Genomic DNA, 21,464 nt, shown 5'->3' on the forward strand with positions numbered 1-21,464 from the left:
AGGGTTCCCCACTGCAAGGCCAGAAAGAACTTTCTCGTGGATACGGATGCTGGCGGCAAGCTCATGAATGCAGTTTAGGGAGCAAGACGCAGGAGAAAAGTGATGCGGGTCAGAGTTTATAAGTCACAATTTAGAGCATCTACTGTCTTTTTCGTCCAAGGTCAAATACTTCTATCATCCATTTTCGCAGAGAAAGATAATCGAGGCTCAGAGAGATCAACGTAGTTATCCAGTTGCAGCTAAAAAGTGGCAAAGGCTGGAGAGGAAACCAGGCCTGACTCCCCAGCTTAGAAAGCCCTCCTATCCCAAGAGTGCCCTCAACGGATCCGCGTCAACAAAGGCTGGTCCTGTCAGGCTATGAGGGCAGCAAGAATCTGCACTTGGGGCCCTAGATCCTACCTCTGGACCCCAGGCACCTGGAGCCCCAGCCCCGCCTGTTGAGGGCCTGAAGCAGGGAGTTACTCTAATTCCAAAACAGAGAAGCCCTGGAAAGACCCGAATCAATAGGAAAGGCACCACCCCACCAGGACCGTACACGGAGACAAAGAAACTTTGGTCTGCAACCCGGCCCGACTCTTCAGTTTCCTGTGCTCGTGCTACAGGAGATGTGACTGTGTTCTGGCACCCCACTTGATTTTGGGGACAAAGACCTCGACTCTCTTGCCTTGACTGCCCTAACCCTTGGAATGTCAGGCTCAAGCTACTCTGACACTCTTGAGCCAGGATTGGGATGGAGAAGGGATGCTAGGTATCAGAAAGACACTAAGCGAGGTACCCTGAGCGTTCTAGAAGGCCGTATGGAGCAGTGTGCCCGTACAGAGGTTCCTCCCCCATCCCTCCAGGAGCTCAAGGGAATGCCTCCCTGGCAAGGAGGAGACTGGCATACACTGTCTGATAACTGAATAAAGGAGTGAATCTCATAAGATTGCCAAAGAAGGCACAATACTGGGTGCGCTCCTTGCCCAGACCACCCCTGCCAGAAGATCCCCTGTAGTCCCAGGAAAGCACCCTGATGGACTGGGCATCACTTGGAAATTCTCAGATAAGCAAAGCAGGTTTGGTTTTTCTCACCATTCATCTCCTAAGTCCTGAACTAAGCTTACTAAAGCATGGTGAAGGGATTCTCGTTGTGGCTCAGCAGGTTAAGAACCTGATTAGTAGCCATGGGGATGTGGGTTTGATCCCTGGCCTTGCTCAGTGGGTTAAGGATCTGGCATTGCTGCGAGCTGTGGCAGAGATGTGGTGTTCCCATGGCTGCGGTGTAGGCCAGCAGCTGCAGCTCCAATTCAACTCTGAGCCTTGGAACTTCTATATGCTGCAGATGCTGCCATTAAAGAAAAAAAAAAAAAAGATGAGTTCCTGTTGCGGCTCAGTGGAAACGAATCCGACTAGGAACCACGAGGTTGCGGCTTTGATCCCTGGCCTCACTCAGTGGGTTAAGGATGCGGTGTTGTCGTGAGCTGTGGTGTAGGTCTCAGACGCAGCTTGGATCCCGAGTTACTGTGGCTGTGGTGTAGGCCGGCAGCGATAGCTCCAATTCGGCCCCTAGCCTGGGAACCTCCATATGCCACAGGTGCGGCCCTAAAAGGACAAAAGACAACAAAACAAAACAAAACACCACTAAAGCATGGTAAGGAAAGTTTGCTCCCTAAACAGAAGCAACCACTGAGTAGGAAAAGTCAAAGTATTACCAAGGAGGTAGCATGGCAAGGTACAAGAAGCACAGGCTTTGGAGATAAACAAACTGCAGATCAAATCATGGCTCAGCTGGATCCCAGCTGTGTGGTTTTAAGCAATCACCTTCACCTCTCCCAGCCTCAGTTTCCTCATCTACAAAATGGGTGTTAACACATTCTCTCAGTTTTGATAAAGTTGCTTAACACGGAGTTGGCCGGGAATGAATACTCTCCTTTTCCAGACTGGGGCTCAGCCTGGCAGCAGAAACCAAGCGGCAGGAACTGGGGATCTTGAAGATCCAACAGCCTCACCCACTTACCACCAGGCCTCGAGACCCCAAGCCCCCTACAGTCAACACCCAGATACACCACACCCTCCTCAGCACCAAAAAACTAGATTATTCGTGCTCAGCAAATAGGGATGCTCCAGAGGTTTGAATCCAAAGGGGGGAGGGGTGCTGCCAGGTAGTGCATACACTGCGTGCTTTCAGAGAAGGCCTCTAAGAGCTGTCGAGCCCACGCTGATCACCTTTGTGCAATGTGGGCCGACTGATAACTCAAAGAGCCCGGGGATGAGTTAGTTCCTGTTGCCGTGGGAACTCCAGATCTCACTGCATTGTCAAGTCTCAGCAGAGAGGCTGTATTCACACTACTGGGCACTGATTAAAAACTGGAAGAAAAACATGCTCAGCGCCCTGTCGGCTTGTACAGTGAGGTCCCAGCAGTTTGCAAATTCAAAGCTGAGCTTCCGAGTGGAATTGTGGGGCTCGTTCCTCATTCTCTGGCACTTAATAACTGCCCCCCCCATGCCCCCGCGTTCTTCAAGGCCTAGAGGGGCTCGGGCAAGAGATGGGAACCACAGCCTCCAGGAGACATAGAGGGAAACTGAGGGCGGCCGCCTGGGTTAGCACACACTCGGGCTCTGGGGCTGCGAAGAAGCCCACGGGCCCTCAGGTCGAAGAAACGCAGACACGCCGCGAGCGGCAGGCAGCGAGGGAGGGAGGAGGCCGGGGGTGGGGCGGAGGGAGGGGCCGCGCACTGCTCACCATTCAGTCGGGTCTGCCGGTTGGCTCGCACTCGCAGGAAGGTCTGAGAGAGGATCCCGGTCAGATGCGAAAGAGAAAAGAGAGCGTCAGCGCGGCCTGGAGTCCGGGCCCCCGCCCCAGCCCCGGACCCCGGTCCAGGCCTGCCCCGCCCCGCCCCAAACAGCCCGTAAACAAACCTACTTCCTCCCTCCCGCCGGCCCCCCTGCTCCGCCGGCCGCTCCGGGCCCTCGGCATAGCCGCCGGGGGCTGCTCTAGCGGGACCCCGTGGCCGCCGCGCGGTGCCGCCCCAGCCCTGGCCTCCGGCGCTCCGGGCCCCGCGGCCGCCCGGCCGGCAAGGGCGGCGATGCAGGCGGATTCCCCCCGGCTGCCCGGCGGCGGCGGCACCTCAGCTCCCAGCGGCGGCGGCGGCCATGTTGGCCCTGATCACGTGACCCGCCTCCGTCGCGCGCCGAGGGTGAAAGTTCAAGAAGTGCGGGGGCTGCCGGACCGGGACCAGGAAACGGCTGCTTGCACTCCGGCGGCAACCGGCTGAGGCCGCCCTGGGGTCCCTCCCACCGCCCGCAAAGCCAACCCGCCCCAGTTTCAGCGGCCGCGAGGTCCTCCCCCTCCACCCCGTTCCACGCCCCCTCCCAGCGTGGGACTCCTTCCGCCCCGGAGCCCCGCCCGGCTCCCGCCTCCCGCGCGGCCACCCCTGGCTGGGGAAGGGGCGGAGGAATTCCCGATCGCCGCGGGCCGTCCCGGCCGAAAGTCCTAACTGTCCCCGCCAGTCCCTAGCCTTGCCACAGTCCCGATGTTAGAGGAGTCCCAACATTTCAGCTGTCTCCTGGATACCCACGCGGCCGACGTGGAACTCAGCATCCCTCAAACAGGTGCCTTCCTCCAGGATTCTCAGTTCCTAACGGGATACCACCATCCACTCTGGTGAGCTCACACCAGACTTGAGAGCGAGTCGTCCTTGACCCCAGCCGCTTTCCTCACTCTCTTATCTCAGAGTTTACTCTTAAAGGTCTCTTAAATCTTCTCTTCCAGGCCTTAGCGAAAAGTATCTTTTCCTCTCTGCCTCATACAGATTTTTATTGGTAGGGTGTCCACTTCAGGGATTGGGGCCATGTGTGAGTCATTTGGCTGTACCTGTCTTGGAGGTCCCTGCTCTTAGTTCATGATCTTATGAGCTCTCTACATTTGCAGCTGTCTCCCGTCTGGGCTTCTCTTCTCCAGCTTCTCTCTCATCTGGGCTTCTAATCTCCAGCTTCTCTCCCAGTAACCCATCCTCCATGCTACATGCAGTGTCGTCTTTGTATTGTGCAAAATTGACCCTCTCTTCCACTCTCCCTTTAAATCCTTCGGTGATTCCCTACCGAGAAGATGTGCAACACGGCATATAGGCCTGCTCTGCTTACATCCTACACATTCTTCTTCCACTGCTCCTGCTCTTTCCTTTTGCTCTCCTGACACTCAGCTTTGCAGAGCTACCTGGAGGCCTTTGTGCAGTGCGTGCTCTGGACTCTGGGCTAGGGTTTCCTCCATGCACTCCTGTCCCCTGCCTGGTTAACTGCTGTTCATCCTTCAGGACTCTCTGAAGGCTTCACGTTTCCCCCAATATTGGATTAGCTGCCTCGGAGTTTTCACAGTCCCTTGGCTTCCCTTTGATAGTGGCTCTTTTGATTGTTTACAGACCTGTCCCTTCAGTTTGGGAGGCCATCTTGATGCAGTCACCCAGCACAGGGTCTGGCACACAGGAGAAATCAGTGGGAAGGGGAGGAGGATGCTTATGAGGGAAGCCTCTGAGCCCAGTTCAGGGCTGGGAAACAAATCTAGGATTTAGGGCCAGACCGACTCAAGTTCAAATCCTGATGTGGTTACTCATAATAGTTAAGTCCTTAGAAAGGTCATTTCTGTCTAGGCCTGTTTCTTTAGCAAAAAATCGGGGGGCAGTGAATCCTAGCTTGCACAGCTACGAGAGTAAAGTGAGGTAACCGTTGAAGGGTTAGGGAACCCAGCGGGGGCTAAGTAAATGGGAACCCAACCCAGAAACCAATACCCTCTGATTTCAAGGCCAAGTTTAATGATTTTTTTTTTAAAACAATCCGAAATAATTGAGCAACTGCCACCTGCCGGGCAGGTTCCCTTGCACTTTATAGTCTAACAAAACTGAACTGCCAGCAGGTCCCCCAGATGTCTCATTCTGTGTGACACCTCTATGCCCTTTGCACGCAGTGTTGCTTTTATCTAGAATCTCTTTTCTTCCTTGTCCACCAAAGTGAACTCCTACTCATCCCCTGAAAGCCTGTTCAGTCATTACCTCCTCTGTGAAGCTCACTCTGATTTTTCTCTTTCCACTGTGCTGTCCTTGAAACTTATTTATACGCCTGTCATTAGCACTTAAAACACTGGCTTGTAATTATCTATTTGCAGATCTAACCCCTTGAAGGCAAGGACACGGCTGAGCAGGAGTGAGAACGAGATAAATGTTTGCATAAAGGAAGGGAGTAGAGAAGGTTAAGCTGATTCCTTGCCTTGGAGAGTCTCCCAATCTAGTCCAAGAGTCAGGTTCATCATCATAGATTAAAGATGTTCCCAATTCTTTGCAGCTCTTCCTATCAAGAGTGCACTGCCTCGTCCCTTGATTATAGGTTAGCCTTGTGACTTGCTTTGCCAAGTTAAGTGTGAGTTTCGGAGTCTAGGCCTAAAGAGGGCTTGCTGCTTTGGCCTTTGCCCTCTTGGCATGAGACTCTGCCATGTAAGGAATCTGATCTAACCTACGGGAGCATGAGAGGCCATGTGGAAGAAAAGCGAGGCCCCTCATCCCCCAGACATGTGGTAAGGCCATTTTGGACTGTCCAGCCCAACTAGACCTCCAGCTGAATGAGCTGCGTGAATGAGGGAAGGCTTAGTCAACTGACAGAATCAGTTGTGTTAAGCCACTAAGTTTGGGGATGGTTAAAACTCATATATAATTAAGTAGGTGATCACAGTATAGGAAGATCAAGGCAGTGACAGGGACATGCCGGGGTCATGAGAAGAGAAAGCTAATCCAGAAAGGCTTCCTGGAGGAGCTAGGATTTGGCTAGGCTGTTGAAGGATAAACAGAAATTTGATGGGGTGGGGTCAAATAGTCCCATGAGGAGAAAAAGCATGTGTAAAAACACAGGCAAGAAAGGAACGGCACGGGAGTTCCCGTTGTGGCTCAGTGGTTAATGAACCCAACTAGTATCCATGAGGACACGGGTTCGATCCCTGGCCTCGCTCTGTGGGTTAAGGATCCGGCATTGCCGGGAGCAGTGGTGTAGGTTGCAGACATGGCTCGGATCTGGTGTGGCTGTGGCGTAGGCCGGGGGCTACAGCTCCGATTCGACCCCTAGCCTGGGAACCTCCATATGCCACAGGTGTGGCCCTAAAAAAGGAAAGAAAAAGAGAAAGGAATGGCACCGCCAAGGAGTGGTTAACATTAATTTGGTGAGCGTAGCCCACAGAATTCGTGGATGGCAGTATTAGGAATGGAAGCTAGAAAAACAGGTTGAATCGAAATCGTAGAAAGCCTTGGCGCCACTGCCTTGGGCCTCTGCTAAGCCTAGCATGCTGTGCTCATGCCTGCTAGTTACTCTTTTCCTTTTTTTTGCCCGAGCCACAGCAGTGACAGTGCTGGATCCTTAATCTGCTGAGCTGCCAGTGAACTCCCTTCTCTTCCTAGTTCAATAGATAGGGAGGCTGAAAGCTGGGCTTGAGGTTCGGAGGACGGGCCTCTGAAGGGACGGCTCTGTCTGTCCCTTTGGAGTGGAATTCTTTGGGTGAAGACTTGATCGTCTCTCTTAAACTGGGCTCATGAGAGCAGGGATCCCTCCCTCCCCAGGGCTGACACTTTGGGCTCTGCAGTTTGAGTCCCACCCAGAAGCATCTGGCAGAGGCATCCACCGTGGTGACTGGCGGGCAGCCCACACTTGATACTCCACTGGCCCAGCTCTGCACCCTGATGCCAGGCTGGGTCAGCTGAGAGGCAAGGGTGCCCAGAGACACGGCCTTGAATTCCAAGAAAGGCTTCCTGTGTGCCAGCAGTGACCCTGGATCTCTGCCCCAGATGTTAGGGGCACTTAGACTAATGTTCCTTGGAGCGGGCCCTCTTTGATGCCCTCTGACTGGGACTCTGAAGGCAGGGCTCTGTCTCTCCTCCCTACTGCAAAGAAAGCTGTGTAGAAGCTAGGATGCTCCCCTTGGGATCCTGCTCTGATGTTTTAGGAGTGTTCCCTTGCTGTGCTCCCAAGGCACTAACAGGCGATGTCTGCCTCTCTCTGTCTGGGCCTGACATCGGGGTTTGGCAGGGGTGATGGCTCTTTGCTCAGGCAATCCTAGTTTTGAAGCGTGAGGTCTTCAGGTGATTTGGGGCTATGTCCCTGGGTCTCCGATGAAACCGAACCCTATAGGAGACCTCGTGGTGGCTGAGATGCTTTAGAAGAGCCCTCCTGAGCCCAGGTGGCCTTGGCATCTCTCTCTGAAATCCATCTACTAGAGGCACATTCCCTGACACCTGTGCCTCCTGGGTTCAGCTGGGGGTACTCGATACAGAGGGAATCAAACACAGTTCAGGCGGCTCCTCTTGCCTCCAGAGGAGGAAGGAGTGAGCGCCTGGCCTGCCCCCCAGGCTCGTACCCAGGTGAGCCCCCTTCCCGTGTCGGCCCCGCCCCTCCTCACCTGGTATCTGTCCGAGTGGTGCAGGTCGTCGGTGGCAGACGAGTGTGGCGATGCTGTTGGAGACTCTCCTTCCCTCTTGATGGACGCAGACAACAAGAGGGACTGGAAGAAGAGAAAGGACAGGCTGACCGAGACCTACAGTCGTCAGCCCCCTAGAGGGTCCTGTCCTATGGGGCCTTGGGGAGAGAGGCAGAGAGTAGGAGGGCAGGGGCTAGACAGACCGTGCTTGAAATTCTGAAGCCATGGGGTCGGCCTCAGGAGTCTGGTTGTGAGAGAGGATGGCTTGGTCCTGGGGAGGGTGGAGACCCCTGAGAGGGTCCAGACCTCCTGGACCCCAGCTAATCTCTGTCCCAGCGAGGTAGGCCTTCCGGTGGGCTGAGACTACTCACGCTTTGTTCTCCTGCAGTGAGCAGAGACTCTGGGACCCCCCCGAAGGGTTGGGGTAAAGCCATATCCCCGTTGGCCTGCCTGCCCCTAATACAGGCTGGTGGCAGCCCCTCTATGGAGACAGTAAATTAAATAGTATGTATGAGTTTCTTCATGCAGCCAGGGATGCACGCTGGCTCCATTTATCCCTGCGCTGTGGCAATGACCCCGGCAAAAACCCCAGCAAAACTAATCCCCCCATGTCAATCCTGGCCGGCCTCTTCTACATACGCCCGCAGTTTAGATTAATAAACTGTCTGCTTTACATTGTGCGCGAGCACCGCAATTCTAAATGCCACATGGCACGTTCAGGCTGCTCTTGCTGGCTCTTGCCAAGGCCTGTTCAGCTGCAAACTGGGGGCCTGGAGGCCTGAAAGCAATCCATACTTCCTCCCCCCACCTTCTCCAGCCTGCACAGCTCTGTGCCGGAAGCATACAATTCCCTAGGAGGCCTCCCCAGCCTAGAAAACCATGCCAAATCGCCAGTGACAGCCCAAAGAAAGCAATTTGGGAAAGATGGAGCAGCCATTTATCCTTCATCTCCGATTGAGCCTTAGGATGTGACCCGCATGCTGTGGCCATGCTGCACATCCTCAGGCAAGGGCCCTGGCAGGGGAGGGGGCAGCTGCTGGTCTGGCAGGGCTCCCTGACTCGGCCTCACTCCAAGAGCTGGAGGAGGGGCGAGGCCAGAAAGGGCCTGGCGAGGGATTTCTTGCAACTTGGAGCCCCTTCTTCGCCCACCCAGGTCCAGTGGGAGGCCTTGTGGGCGCCTTGGCTCTGGCTCAGAAAAGAGGTGGGCTTTCAGGTCACGTCCTTGTCTTTCTCTGGTCCCAAGGAGGATGCCGAGGAGGGGAAGCATCGTGGGGTCCCCCACTCCCCACCAGGAGAAAGCTCACACTTGTGTGCTCTCTCTCTCTCTCATTCTCTCCAGGTTAGAAGCCCTGAGAGGCCTCAGCATTACACCTGGGGCAAGCGGAATAAAAAAAGGTCACTGGCGCTTTTTAAACATGGACCAAAAAGCAGTAAAATGTGTTTTGAAAAAAAAATCCCGGCATTAAATCATGACTTTTTGCCTGGCTCTTCGCCTCATTAAAAGTGGCCTTTTGGAAGGTAAAATTATCATTGTAAGCGATAAGATCTTTAAGAAAATAATTCACGGCTTCTTCACCCTTTAATATGATAGCCGCCACCGGCTAATTTTTTTCTTAATGGCAACGAGGCCATCAATCTTGTCTAAGGCCCCCTCGCCCTCGCCTCCTCCTCCCTCCCTCCTTCTCCCTGTCCTCTCAGTCTCTTGCTTGAACCTGCTGTCTCGAGCCTCTTCCACCCATGAGCTGCTCTCCTGAAGCCGCAGTCAAAGCAGAGGACAGACTCGGAAATGGTCCGCTTTGAGTGTGAGCATGTCTAGAAGTGGGTGAGCAGTGGCCCTTGCCTCTGGGTCTGATTTTTTTTTTTTGTTTTTTTTTCCGCTTTTTAGGGCCACACCTTTAGCATATGGAGGTTCCCAGGCTAGGGGTCAAATCAGAGCTACGGCTGCCAGCCACAGCCACAGCCACTCAGGATCCAAGCCACGTCTGCAACCTACACGACAACTCGTGGCAATGCTGGATCCCCCACCCACTGAGGGAGGCCAGGGATCAAACCTGCAACCTCATGGTTACTAGTCAGATTCGTTTCTATTGCACCACAATGAGAACTCCTCTGAGTCTGATTGTTAATAAGCCTGTGTCCATGGCTGCGGGAAGCTGCCCATGTTTAAGACTTTGCCTGTGAGTGTTCTGATGGGGGGTGGGTGTGGATCTGCGAAGGTGGGGACCAGGTACAGATGTGGACTGCGTCTACGTTTGTCCTTCGAACACAAGCCTCACTGGGATCCAGTCCCCAGCCCTGCCAGGCGTGCTCAGGTGTCAGGGCTCAGTGGTTGTGGCCGACCTGGCAACCTGTCCATGACCTGCCTTCCTTAACCACAGCCATTGAATGCTGCAGGCTGGGCCAAGCTCAGCAAGTGGGGCTCCCCCCTCTCCCCCGACACCTTTTCTCCTTAGGGCTGGAAGGGCTTTGCTTCCGCGGCCAGGGCCTGCATCAGTCCAGGGCTGGGCTAGGTCCCCTGCCCCTCCTCTGTCCGGCTTGCTGCGTTGAGTGGATTTCCTGAATGAGGGCACCACGTGTGCTCCCATCCTTCTGAACGGCCTGCTGGGGAGACAGGCCAGCATCCTGGAAGTCATGTTGTCCCTCTGGCTCCTTTTCCCAAAACTGCCCTCGCAGAGGCCACCAGGGCATTTAGGACTCCTAAATACAATGACCTCTTCCAGCCTTTTTCTCTCCGAGGGATGACCTCCCTGGGTGTTTGGGAACTTGCCCCCCTTAGGACCCTGGGATACCATGCTCTCCTGTGCCCCTCCTCACCCGTCACTGTTCCTCCTCTACCCCTTCCCTGGCTCCAGAACCTTCTCTTGACCCCCAGGGTAGGAGTCCCAGATTCTCTTCTTGGCTTCTGCCCCAGTCACACACACTCCCTGACTGACTGCCTCTGTTCTTAAGGCTTCAGCACCCATCCCTCACTGCCCCTAGAAAGCGCTGGGAATCCTTGCCTTTTCGCATCATTGTGAGAACCTATAAGAACCCCGGGGGGCAGGGGAGAGGACAGACAGTGAGTGAAAGTTTAGGCTTCCTCCCCAGGTCCCTGCTCCCTCGAAATCATCACCTTTGGGGACGTAGTACCATCTGCCTCACAGCCAGCTCTGGGAATTCTTGATAGAAGTCATGTGAAGCTGCTAAGACCTCTGGCTCCTCATTGGAGCTACTTGGCCTGCACTCATCCCCTCTCCCTCTGACGCTTTCAAGCCTCTCTTCTGTAGTGTCTAATCAGAGGGTCAGACTGTCTCCCCAAATGAACCCAGCATCCTCCGTGGCTCCCTGTTGCTGTCTGGGCAAAGCATGGGCGCGTGCGCACACGCAAACACACCATGGTCTGGCTCCCGCACCGTCTGTCTTGCCCTGTGCTTTTGTGTTTTTCTTTATCCGCCGCCGCTCACCTTCCTCTTTTGAATGTCCCTAGCCCTAGTGTCTGGGTCCCCCGCACCTCAGGTCGCTCTTGGCTTTGACCTCGTCCTGACCGGAGGTCAGATGAGCATACTCTGGCTTACACGGACCACGCACGCACACACATGCATGCACACACACGTACTCAAGAGCACAGAGCAGCCACCGGCCTCAGGCTGATGAGCAAACTCCAGAGACAGCTGGGGATCCAGTAAGCTCTTTTCTCAAGAGGAAGCAGTTCTGGGCAGGCCTAGGTTAGGATGGGAAACATAATTGTCCACCTACCTTCGGGGTGCCTGGAGCCATGGCATCCTTGAGAAGGGAATTCTTGCTGCCAAGAAAAGAAGAGAACAGGGTGACCATTGGACTTGCTGCCCAGGGCATATGCAAGAGCACCACAGTAAGGAGACCCCAGGGAGAGAAGACACCCAGCCCAGCCCAGCCCCGCTAAGCTGCTAAGACCTCTGGCTCCACCCAGTCCGTTCAGCTCCAGCGGGTCCTGCCTTGCTCAGCCTCCATCAGGGGCCAAGGGCCAGAACTGGCTGGTAGGTGGGGGCACAGACGCCAGGCATGCGAGGCTCCCTGTGGGTCTGAGGAAAGGAGCTTTACCTGCCTGCTCCTATCAGCCCTGAGGAGTCTGCCTGTCCTGGATGCTCCCTTCCCTCTGCTCCCTGTCCCCAGCCTGCTCTCAGCTCCTATGGGATTGGGGTGATGGAGCTGACATGGCTCTTGTCAATTCTCCCTCCAACATGCTGCAAACTGCGTTAGGCCAGGAATGATCTCCCCCTGATTCAATTTGTCAGCCCCAGGCCCTCCGGCATCGGGCGCGGCAGGCAGGCGGGAGCTGGGCCCTGAAATATGGTGGGCGGCTTGGAGCAGGCGGGGGCGGGGGTGGGAGGTGATGGATGGGCTGTGGGGGAGGCAAGGACTGTGTTTAATAACAAAATTGGTATGCAAGGCCACATCCCACGCTAAGCATGAGTGATCCGGAGCCACAAAGTATTACAAATCCCTGCTAAACAGATGCTGACAATGGAACAAGACGTATCAAATCAGATCCACTTCAGAAACATTAATATCCCTGTTCCTGGGCCTCCCGCCCTGCCGCCCCTGCTGTGCTCACCACGTCTGTGCTCACACATTCACATGCATGCTATCACACACACACACAAGTTCATGCACACGGAGGCACTGGCTGATACACGCCGTAGGCAGATGCGGCCCGTTCATTCACACGGGGTCCCCACGCAGACCACATACCAGCTGTACAGGGAGAGCACACCCCAGAGATCCATAAAGCACGCACACACCCACACCCCAAGCAGATACACAGGCAAAGACACACCTACTATGTGTGAAGAGGCATCGGCAGATTTGGATGCTGCAGGAGTTCTCACCCAGAGCCACTCTGCCCCCTAGGGGGCACCTGGCAATGTCTGGAGACATTTCTGACTCTTAAGACTGGGGGTGGGGGAGGCAGCTGCAGCTAGTGGGTAGAGGAAATGAACCAAACCACGGAGTAGCGGGTAGCCCCCCCACGAAGACTTAATCCAGCCCCAAGTGCCAGCAGTGCTGAGGTGGAGAAACCCTGGTGTAAAGGCAGATACATGGACCCACTGTCTCTACATAGATTCTGTTCATGTGTGGTCACACCCGGAGGCTCAGTCGCGGACACAGAGGGGCAGGCACACAGCATCTTGTTACCAGAGATGTGTCCTTAAAGACACACTCACAACTGTCGGCCACGCCTGGACGCAGAGCTGCTCACAGGCCCACACCCACACAAGCATGTGCAGATACAGACACCCGTGTGTGTCGACACTCGTGCAGGCATGCGCACATCCCAGTACAGGGCCCCTGCTTGGTCTGAGTGTAGAAACAGCTGTCTGCCTGTCGGATCACACAGTGGGGGCATCACAGACCAGGCAGGACTGCCAAGCTGGGTTCCATTCAAAGGCATTTTGTTCCTAAGCGGTCCTTGTGTTCCTGCTTCTGGTCCAGGCACCAGGGATACAGGGAGGAGACGGAGCTGCTCTTGAGGAACCGCTGGGTGTGAGTTCGTTACTTTTATCTTTCCTTCACTCAGGTGACAAGTGCTGCCATCACTCCTGGCTCGGCCCCCTTCCTGGACCTACAGGTGCGGCAGTGAGGCGTCTGCCATAGACCCTGGGCCCTGGCCTGGAGGGCTGAGTGTCCGCTGAGCGGGAGCAGCGTGGACGGAAGAGGAAGGAGTGGGTGGTGACTGTGCAGCCACCGCATGTGACAGGTGTAGGCTGGGAACTTGCTACGTGTCGTCTCAAGTCTTCACGGCCACTTTACGAAGCTGACTAGCAGACTGAGCGACACTTCTGTGTTCACACAGTCCGTGCAGGGTTTGAGATTTGAGTTCATGTCTGACCACGTCCAAAGTGCTGCTTGTCGGTGGGCCACACTGCCTCCTAAAGACGCTCAGGGCTCAGGGTGGAGGGCAGAGCTCCGAGTTCTTTTTCCCTCTCCCCTTTGGGGAGGGTCCTGCTGACACTGGGCTTTCCTTTACTCTGCTGGTGAAGAGAGATGGAGACATGGAGGGCCAGAAGGGGCAGCCTCTCCCTTTGCCAAGCCTTTGCATCTTTTCCTGGCAATCCTCTTCCCCTTCCTTGGTGGGACTGGTACCGCACCAAACTCCCCTCTCTCGGAGCAAGCACCCCCCCGCCCCCTCCCTTTCCTCCAACAACCTGATCACTTCCAAGTGTGCGTGGTCCCCCAGAGACAGGCGTCTGGAGGAAGGGCCCGCCTTGGAGCAGGGAGGTCGGCGCCCTGGGCCGCGGGCAGCCGCGCTCCAGCCCAGCCCATCCACGGCTCTGCCTCCGTCCCTCCCTGTTTCCACAGCCCGCCCCCAACGATTTCCTCCCTTCTCAGTCACTCGCTGCCTAGTGATCCATGGGTTTTAAATTATAACTGGGACCCAGGAAACGCGTTCCTAAGTACAATATTCATGGGCTGGGCTGACACTTTTAATTAAGGTGATTTACACTGAATTATCCTTGGAAATAAAGAAATGGTGTGCTGCCCGGGAATAAACCATCATCGCCAGCCGCCTTTGTAAGTTACACTTCGTTTTAATCTATTTGGGGAATTGTTTATCTAGTTCATTACCCAACCAAACACCGAGGCCGGCCTTAAATAAGGCTTAAGTGGGGGTGGGGGCACTGCCATCTCCACATGGCGCCTCTCCTCTAGTCACCCAGCCTCCCTCCGGCTTCTTCGAGCCCTTTTAAAGCACTGACCGGAGAGCCTGCTTGCCAGCCTAGATGCCAGATCTGAGTGGCTCAGGGGCCCTCTGGGCAAAGGTCTCTGAGCCCCGGCCCCACCAAGCCAAGCCCCACTTTCAGCTCTGCACGATCTTTCCACAGCCCAGGCTCTCTCCTCTCTCTGGGCGGACTCTCCTGTTGGAGGGCCACAGAGAGGGCAGGTGGCCACCCGCCCACGTGCCCTTCAGTCTTTTTCTCCCACCTAAGTTCCTGCCTGTCTGTCTGTGCACATCCAGTCTCCACCCCGTCCCCATCCCCGAGAAAGCTTAGTGTGCCCAGGGCTCTGTCCGCTGACCCCTCCTCCTTCCGATCCTTGCTACTTTGCCATCACCCTTCCCGTGGCCCAGGTGAGAAAGTTCTTCCTAGAAAATAGCCCAGGAGTAATCAGCGAAGTTCTCTTACTTCTTTCTTCCTCCACCAGGCTCTCGCCATCCCCCTTCTCTGTTCCACGGCCACTGCTGTTGTCCGAGGTCAGCCTCATCGTCTATCCCCTGGACCCTCTGCCTCAGCTCACTTACCTCCCTGCTGCTTCCCCACATCGTCCTTCACACTGGCCTCCAGGGCGAGTCTCTCGGATCCAGCTCACCAGTTCCCCCACGACCTCTAGGACTGCCCTCCGGCATGGAAGGCCCCCCTCTATCTGTTCTCAAACTCACTCTGCCCTCCTTGTCTAGCTCGCCGAGTCCTGGGGTCTGCTGCAGTGCCCGTGCAGGACCGAGAAGGCGGGAGAGCGGGGATGAGGTGAGGGACGATGTGTGGGCAGAGCCTCTGCTCCGGGATGTAAAAGTGCTTCGAAAAATACAAGTGCTTCACCAACAGGAGTTGTGACTCTTCTTCCTGAGTCGGTGTGCCCACGTGCCGGTGGGAATGAGCCTCTGTGGGAAGTGGTTCTTTTAGGGATTAGGTGTGAGCACATCTGTGTGTGCTGGAATGAAAGTGTGTGTGTGCCTGTATGTTATGTCCATATGTTTGCGCCTGTGCCTGAAAACCAGCCAGCCCTAGTTTGGGAGCTGGGAGGTGCCTGCTCCTCTGTGTGAGCCCTTGGGTGTGTCCGCAATAGCGGCCTGCTCTGGGGGCCTTCTCTGCGCTGTTGGGCAGAAGGGAGCAGACTGCACAACACCAGGCCCACCCAGGAGAGCTCCTCTGGGGCCCACCACGTGGGAGGATGCTGCAGAGGCACCGGGGTGGCGGCATCCACAGGCTCAGGAGCTGGCTAGGCTGAGGGACCGGAAGGAGGGCAAAGGCAGGGTAAGAGAGAGAAGAGGGCACTGGAGGGGAGAGGAGGGAAGGGAGGGGTGCCGAGAAGGGAGCGTGAACGGGAGGGGAAGGGGAGACTGGAGAGCTGGAGAGGACGCCGCCGCCGCCCCCCACCCCCGCGCGTCCCGGAGATGGAGGATGCCCTCATCTGCGCTCTGCCCAGAGCTCTCTGAGCGAGGCACACACAAGCCCTCGTGCGGGACTCCGTTTCCCCATCTGTGCAATGGCTGCTCAAAGGCCCCTCTCCGCTTTGAGAGGACGGCAGAAGGAGGAGGAGGGAGGGGTCTCGGTAGCCCACGCGGCCTCTGCACCCACCTCGGCGGCTGCCCTCCCGCCTCTCAGCGAGCGGGCAGGGGCGGGGCAGGGGCGGCCCAGGCTGGGCCCTCAGCCCGGAGGGAGCTGACACGTTCCTTGGGAATTTATCACGCACCCAATTACAATGTTAATTGGCAAGTTCCTGAAATCAATTAATTCGCAAATTTTTTCCAATTAAAAATCCAGATAAATCACGAGGGCGGCGGCGAGCGGGTCCAGGCTGCAGTCCGGTGGGCGCAGCGGCCGCAGCGGGGCGGGGGGGCTGGGGGGGGCGGCGGGCGCGGCTGCCCTTGAACGCCTTTGCCGGCCGGTCGGACTGTCAGCGCGCCGGGCGCGGCGGGGCCGAGACAGATAAAACCATCGACCCGTCGCCGCCAGCGCTTCGGCTTTATCGATCCGACGGGAATTTCACTTGCTGTGCAGATCCCGCTGTCCGGCTGTCAGACACTGGCTTGAGGAGGGGGGACGTGCCAGGGGTTAGGGGGCGCTGGGCTGGGCCTGGACGCGAGGGGCGCAGAAGTGGGGGACGCAAGACAACCGTGAGAGGCGGGACAGCAGATGCGACGGCTCGGCGGGGGGAAGGAGAGGATGCCCCAGAGGCTGCGGGGGAAGGAGGGGTTGGTGCGGGGTCTGGGGTGGGGCTGCAACACGGCGCTGGGCAGAGGTCGAGGCCCCGAGCCGAGGAGGCACCGGGCCACTAGGCTGTAGCGTGACACCCACTGAGGAGGCAGAAGAGAGCCTGGGCCCCCATTCTGCAGCCCCCCCCCCCTCGGGTGCGCTGTGATTGCAGGGTCTGCGGGGCCTCCATCTCGGCCTCCGTTCTCCCTTCCCGTTGAGAAGGTCTCCACCGGGAACAAATTACCCAGAAACACTCCTGGAAAGCCAAGGTAGGGACCTCAACTGCAGAAGGATGTGCCTTTCCCCGCGGCCCCCTTCTGGGCTAGGCTTGCGGGAGTGGGTGGGAGTGAGGGGGCAGCGGTTAAGAGCATGGGCTCTACACTCAGATTGCTTGGCTCTGAGTCTTTACCACTTTACAGGCGGTATGATCTTGGAGAAGGCACTTCACCTCTCTGTACCTCAGTTTCTTCATCTGTCAAATGGCATTAACACTTCTTATCTCCAGCGGTTGTGAAGCTTAAATAAATTAATACAATGTAAAGTTCTTATCGCACTGTGTTCAACTGGAGTATTCTTATCATCAGCAGGAGAGTCTTCTGTGGAAATTTTAAGTATTCCCACAAATTCTTTGATACTCTTCCCTAAAGAGGCAGAGCGTATAGTGTTGTTTTGTTTTGTTTGGGGCTGCCACATGGAGTTGCGGGGTCAGGGATCAGATCCAAGCTGCCCATGGGACCTATGCCACAGCTGCAGCAACACCAGATACTTCAACCCACTGCACCAGGCCGGGGATAGAACCTACGTGGTGGCACTGCAGAGGCACCGTGGATCCTGCCGTGCCACCGCAGGAACTCCGTGCTTGTACTGTTTAATCCTCCTCTGTTGAGCGTGCCTGGACCTGGTGACCTGCTTCCAGTGAGTAGGTCAGAATGTAGTAGAAGCCACCATGTGTGGCTTCCTCTCTGCCTCCTTCTTGAATCACTTCCTCTGGGGGAAGCCAACTGCCATGTCTTAGGGAAACTCAAGCAGCCCCACGGAGAGCCATGCATGTTGAGGCACTGAGGCCTCTTGCCAACAGCCATGGGGGTGAGGCCCTCCTGGGAACAGGTCCTGCAGCCCCAGTCAGACCTTCCGACGTGCAGCCCTGGCGGACATCTAGGCTGCAGCCTCATGAGACACTCTGAGCCAGAGGCCACAACTACCCACAACGATCCAACTAAGCTGTTTCTTGGTTGATGACCCACAGAAACTGTGAAATAGCGTTTGTTGCTTTAAGCCATGAGGTTTTGGAGGAATCTGTAACACAGCAATACATCACTAATGTTTTTGTCCTTTGAAATTCAGCTGAAGCCTCTCCTCCCTCAGGAGGGCTTCTCCGCTCTGTGCTGGATTTGCTGCCTCCCGTTCCGCACACGGAGCCGTCTCCCAGCCCTTGGGGTTCTCGTGCCTGGCTCTGCTCACTCTCACATCATGAGCTTCTGAGGGTGGGACCCGTTCTGAGTCCCCTTTGGACCCCCTGCACCCTGCATGGGGGATTAGGTGAGGGCCAAGGAGGGTCACTCAGATCTGGCGACTTGAACTGAACAAGGGCCGGCCTGGGGGTCCTGGGGCATCTGTTCCCTTGGATGTTCCCCAAAGATGGCTCCACCAGGTCTCCCATATGCTCTTCTGTACTGGCAACTTGCCACTTCTCCACCAAAAGGTGGGGAATGTATCCCCTCTTCTGAAATCTGGGTGGGCTAACACCGCCTCTACCAAGAGTGCAGTGGGAGTGACGTTAAGTCGTTTCGGAGGCTCAGTTATAAAAGGTGGTCCAGCTTTCACGTTTGCTTTTGACACCTAAGCTGCCATCCTGTGAAGAGCCCAGGTCACAAGGAGAAGCCACGTGTGGGTGCTTTGGTTACAGCCCCGGCTGAGGTCCCAGCTGACAGCCAACATCAACCCCCAGACATGCGAATGAAGGAGCCAGAGGACCTCCCCCCCACCCCACGCCAGTGCCCTGCCACCAAATCTTCCCAGCTCGGCCCCAGACATGGTGAAGCAGACACAAGCCACCTGCTCCATCTGAATTCCTGACCCCACAGATTCCACAAGCATCTTGAAACAGTTGCTTTAAACTGCTAAGATTTGGTGTTAAGTTGTTACACCTGCTCCTTTTGATAACCTTGGCTCCTCCACGAGGCCCTCCAGGAGGCTTTGCTCAGTCCTTCAGGCACGGACGAGGGGGGTGAAGCGGAGCAGGGGGGACAGGCTCGGGCACGTTCTCAAGGTTGTCACCTTTCAGGCCTTGGCACTCACAGAGAAGGTGGTACTGTCTTCCCTGGGGGGCAGCCCCAGGCTGCACTTCTGGTGGGGCTGCCAGGCCCAGTCCCTGCTTCCGTTACTCTGCCCGGAGGCTCCGCCTGGCAGTGCAGGGCTGGTGGCAGTGGCTCCTCCCCTTTCCAGCTCCTCTTGTGCCCTCTTGGACTCAAAAGGACTGAGGCTCACTCTCCTCACATCTCCAAAAAATGGAGCAAGAAGAGAAAGGCAGCACCAGGGTCTGAGGATGGAAAGCAGCGTGGAGCATGGCAGCCGGGCCTTGCCTTCTGCCCAGAGGCTGGCACCTGGTGGCCAGAACCTGGGTGGAGGCCTTTGGCAGGCAGGCTTCCCGGCAGGGGCTTACCTGGAGGGCAGCTGGGCCAGCTGTTCCAGTTCTTGCTCCATATGTTCCTGCAGCTCGCTGGGCCGCAGCAGGACCTGGCAGATGGGGCAAATAGGGGCCTGGCTGTCAAACAATGCTGCTGCCTTTTTCTTACCTGGTGAGGGAAGAAGAGACAGACATGTAAGCCGGGCCAGTCTACGGAGGGAGACCCACGCCCCAGTCCTCCTCTCCAAGCCCAGCCTCCCGGGGCTTCCTGGGCCTTCTCGGCCTACAGGAAGGGCGAGCCTCAGGGACCACATACATCCTTCCGATGTGTAGCTCCGGAGGCCGTGGCCGTGTAGGGCACCTCCCCAGGCAGCTGCCCCTCTCGGAAATCTATCTGGACGCGATCAATGCTCTGTGCAATCAAAGCTTCATCACTTCATTTCACACGTTCGTGAAGCAGGTCTGGGTTTAATCACACCATCACCTAGAATGTCCAGGGCCCCCTCTGTCTCTGCTTCCCTCACTGCGGTCGCCCTCCCCGGAGCAGAAGGAGCGAGAAAGGAGGGAGAAAGGGGATTCACTCCTGCAGTCATCCAGCAAACACTGTCTCATGTCCACACTGGACCAGGCCTAGCAGAGTCCCTGCCCTTGAGGTGCTCACGGTCAAGTGGAAGAGACCACAAAGGCCCTGGGGGGCTGCCAGGCTGGCGGTCTCTCCAGCGCCTCCCTCTTTCCCACGCGCCCATCCACGGCTTCTCCTCCCCTCTCTCTGCGCGGCTCCGCTTGTTCATTCCGTGGTCCTCACTCCCGCCGGTGCCCTGTGGACTCCAGAGTCCGTTTCCCTACCCCGGATTCATCCTATGTTCTCCAGACCCATGTATCCACATGCCTAATGGACCTCAGTGCCTGGCTGTCCCCCAAGAATCTAAAACTCAACAATCCAAAATCGAGTACATCTGCTTCCTCACTGCCCCCTCAGCAACGCTCTTCTCAGTGAAAGACACCTGTCTTCATTCACCTGGTCACCCAAGCCAGGAAATGTCACCTTGCCCCCAGCCCCTTCACTCCTCTCCCCACCCCCCACATTCATTTAACCACCAAGTCCTGTCTGTTTTGTTTTGTTTGTTTTTTGTCTTTAAGGGCTGCATTGGCGGCATATGGTGGGTCCCAGGCTAGGGGTCGAATCGGAGCCGCAGCCGCTGGCCTACACCACAGCCACAGCAATGTGGGATCCGAGCCGCGTCTGCAACCTACACCACAGCTCACGGCAACGCCGGATCCTTAACCCACTGAGCAAGGCCAGGGGTCGAACCCGCAACCCTAGTCAGGATATATGAAAAGTTATTCATGGATTCTCTTGTGGTACAGCACTGGCGTTGCCACTGCAGTGTCTCAGGTGGCTGCCGTGGCATCAGTTCCGTCCCTGGCCTGGGAACTTCCACATGCCATGGGCGTGGCAAAGAAAAAGTTATTCATGGTTTTTCTGGAGTTCCCTTGTGGCGCAGTAGATTACATTGTCACTGTAGTGGCTAGGGCCACTGCTCTGGCACAGGTTCCTCCCATGGGTTGGGGAAATTCCACATGCCATGAGCATGGCCAAAAAAGAGTTATTCATTGCTTTTCTAAAATTCAAATTTTACCTCGATGTCCTGTATTTTTATTGACTAAATCTAGTAACCCTAGACTTGAGGGAGTTTCCAGTTCAGAATGAACACAAGAACTCACTTTGACACCAGACTGAGGTTGATCACGGCTCTCCTGAATGCTCAGACTGGGTCATCTGAGAGCTCAGAGGAGGGAGCAATTCATTCTGGGTGTGTGTTTTGAAGAGAGGACAAAAGAGAAGGCTTAATCAAAGAAATGAAACATAAGATGTGCCTTAGAAGTGCTCCATTTGCTTAGAAGAACAAATGAATGAATGAATGAACTGACTTTTTTGTGGACAGGGACCCTTTCTTTCTTTCTTTTCTTTTTGCTTTTTAAGGGCTGAACTTCCGGCATATGGAAACTCCCAGGCTAGGGAGCTAGCCACCAGCCTACGCCACAGTCACAACAATGCCAAATCCGAGCCGTGTCTGCCACCTACACCACAGTCCACAGCAATGCTGGATCCTTAACCCACTGAGAGAGACCAGGGATCAAACCCGCATCCTCATGGATACTAGGCAGGTTCGTTAGTGTCGACTCGTCAGGTACTAGTTGGAACTCCCAGGGGCCATTTCTTAGCCATCTTTATTATCTAGACAATTAAAAACAGACCTGGCATAGATTAGATGCTCAGTGATGAAGCAAGAGGCAGAGAACAGGAAGAGAAGAAGGCGAGGTAGGAATGAAGAGCTGAGTGTCCCAGAAACCAGATGACCTTTGCGGGGCTGGGAAGGCAGCTGCGGAGGTTCCTGTGTGCCTTGGCTGGGTAGGAACGGCTCTGCTCGGTGTGGCCGGGTCTCTGAGGAGGGGAAGGCGCCCTACTGCTCATGTGCCC

The 21,464-nt window shown here is 56.0% G+C and overlaps 1 protein-coding gene and 1 long non-coding RNA gene across 6 annotated transcripts in view; one reads left to right on the forward strand and one right to left on the reverse strand.

Moving 5' to 3' along the window:
* The window catches only part of RNF220 (ring finger protein 220), a 35,499-nt gene extending 16,346 nt beyond the window's left edge, over positions 1–19,153 (reverse strand). Inside the window, exons 1-4 of one of the 4 annotated variants that reach the window (XM_047789299.1) lie at positions 19,019–19,153; positions 11,162–11,207; positions 7,409–7,510; positions 2,723–2,765 (exon numbers count right to left, since the gene is read on the reverse strand). In XM_047789299.1, the coding sequence (XP_047645255.1) occupies positions 2,723–2,765; positions 7,409–7,510; positions 11,162–11,207; positions 19,019–19,059 (232 nt within the window). In that variant the 5' untranslated portion in view covers positions 19,060–19,153. Of the gene's footprint in view, positions 1–2,722; positions 2,766–2,902; positions 3,145–7,408; positions 7,511–11,161; positions 11,208–19,018 lie in introns of those variants that run through there. The other 3 variants (XM_047789301.1, XM_047789302.1, XM_047789303.1) reach the window with 3 other exon arrangements.
* Positions 3,203–14,987, forward strand: LOC125132294 (uncharacterized). 2 transcript variants are annotated; one of them, XR_007136188.1, is made up of 3 exons: positions 3,203–3,643; positions 12,963–13,957; positions 14,588–14,987. It is a non-coding gene; the product is annotated as an uncharacterized LOC125132294 (long non-coding RNA). The 2 variants fall into 2 exon arrangements; XR_007136187.1 differs by having other exon boundaries at positions 3,207–3,643; positions 12,963–14,987.
* Positions 19,154–21,464: the final 2,311 nt, after the last annotated feature.

Source organism: Phacochoerus africanus, chromosome 8 (genome assembly GCF_016906955.1).
Source record: "Phacochoerus africanus isolate WHEZ1 chromosome 8, ROS_Pafr_v1, whole genome shotgun sequence".
Lineage (NCBI taxonomy): Eukaryota > Metazoa > Chordata > Mammalia > Artiodactyla > Suidae > Phacochoerus > Phacochoerus africanus.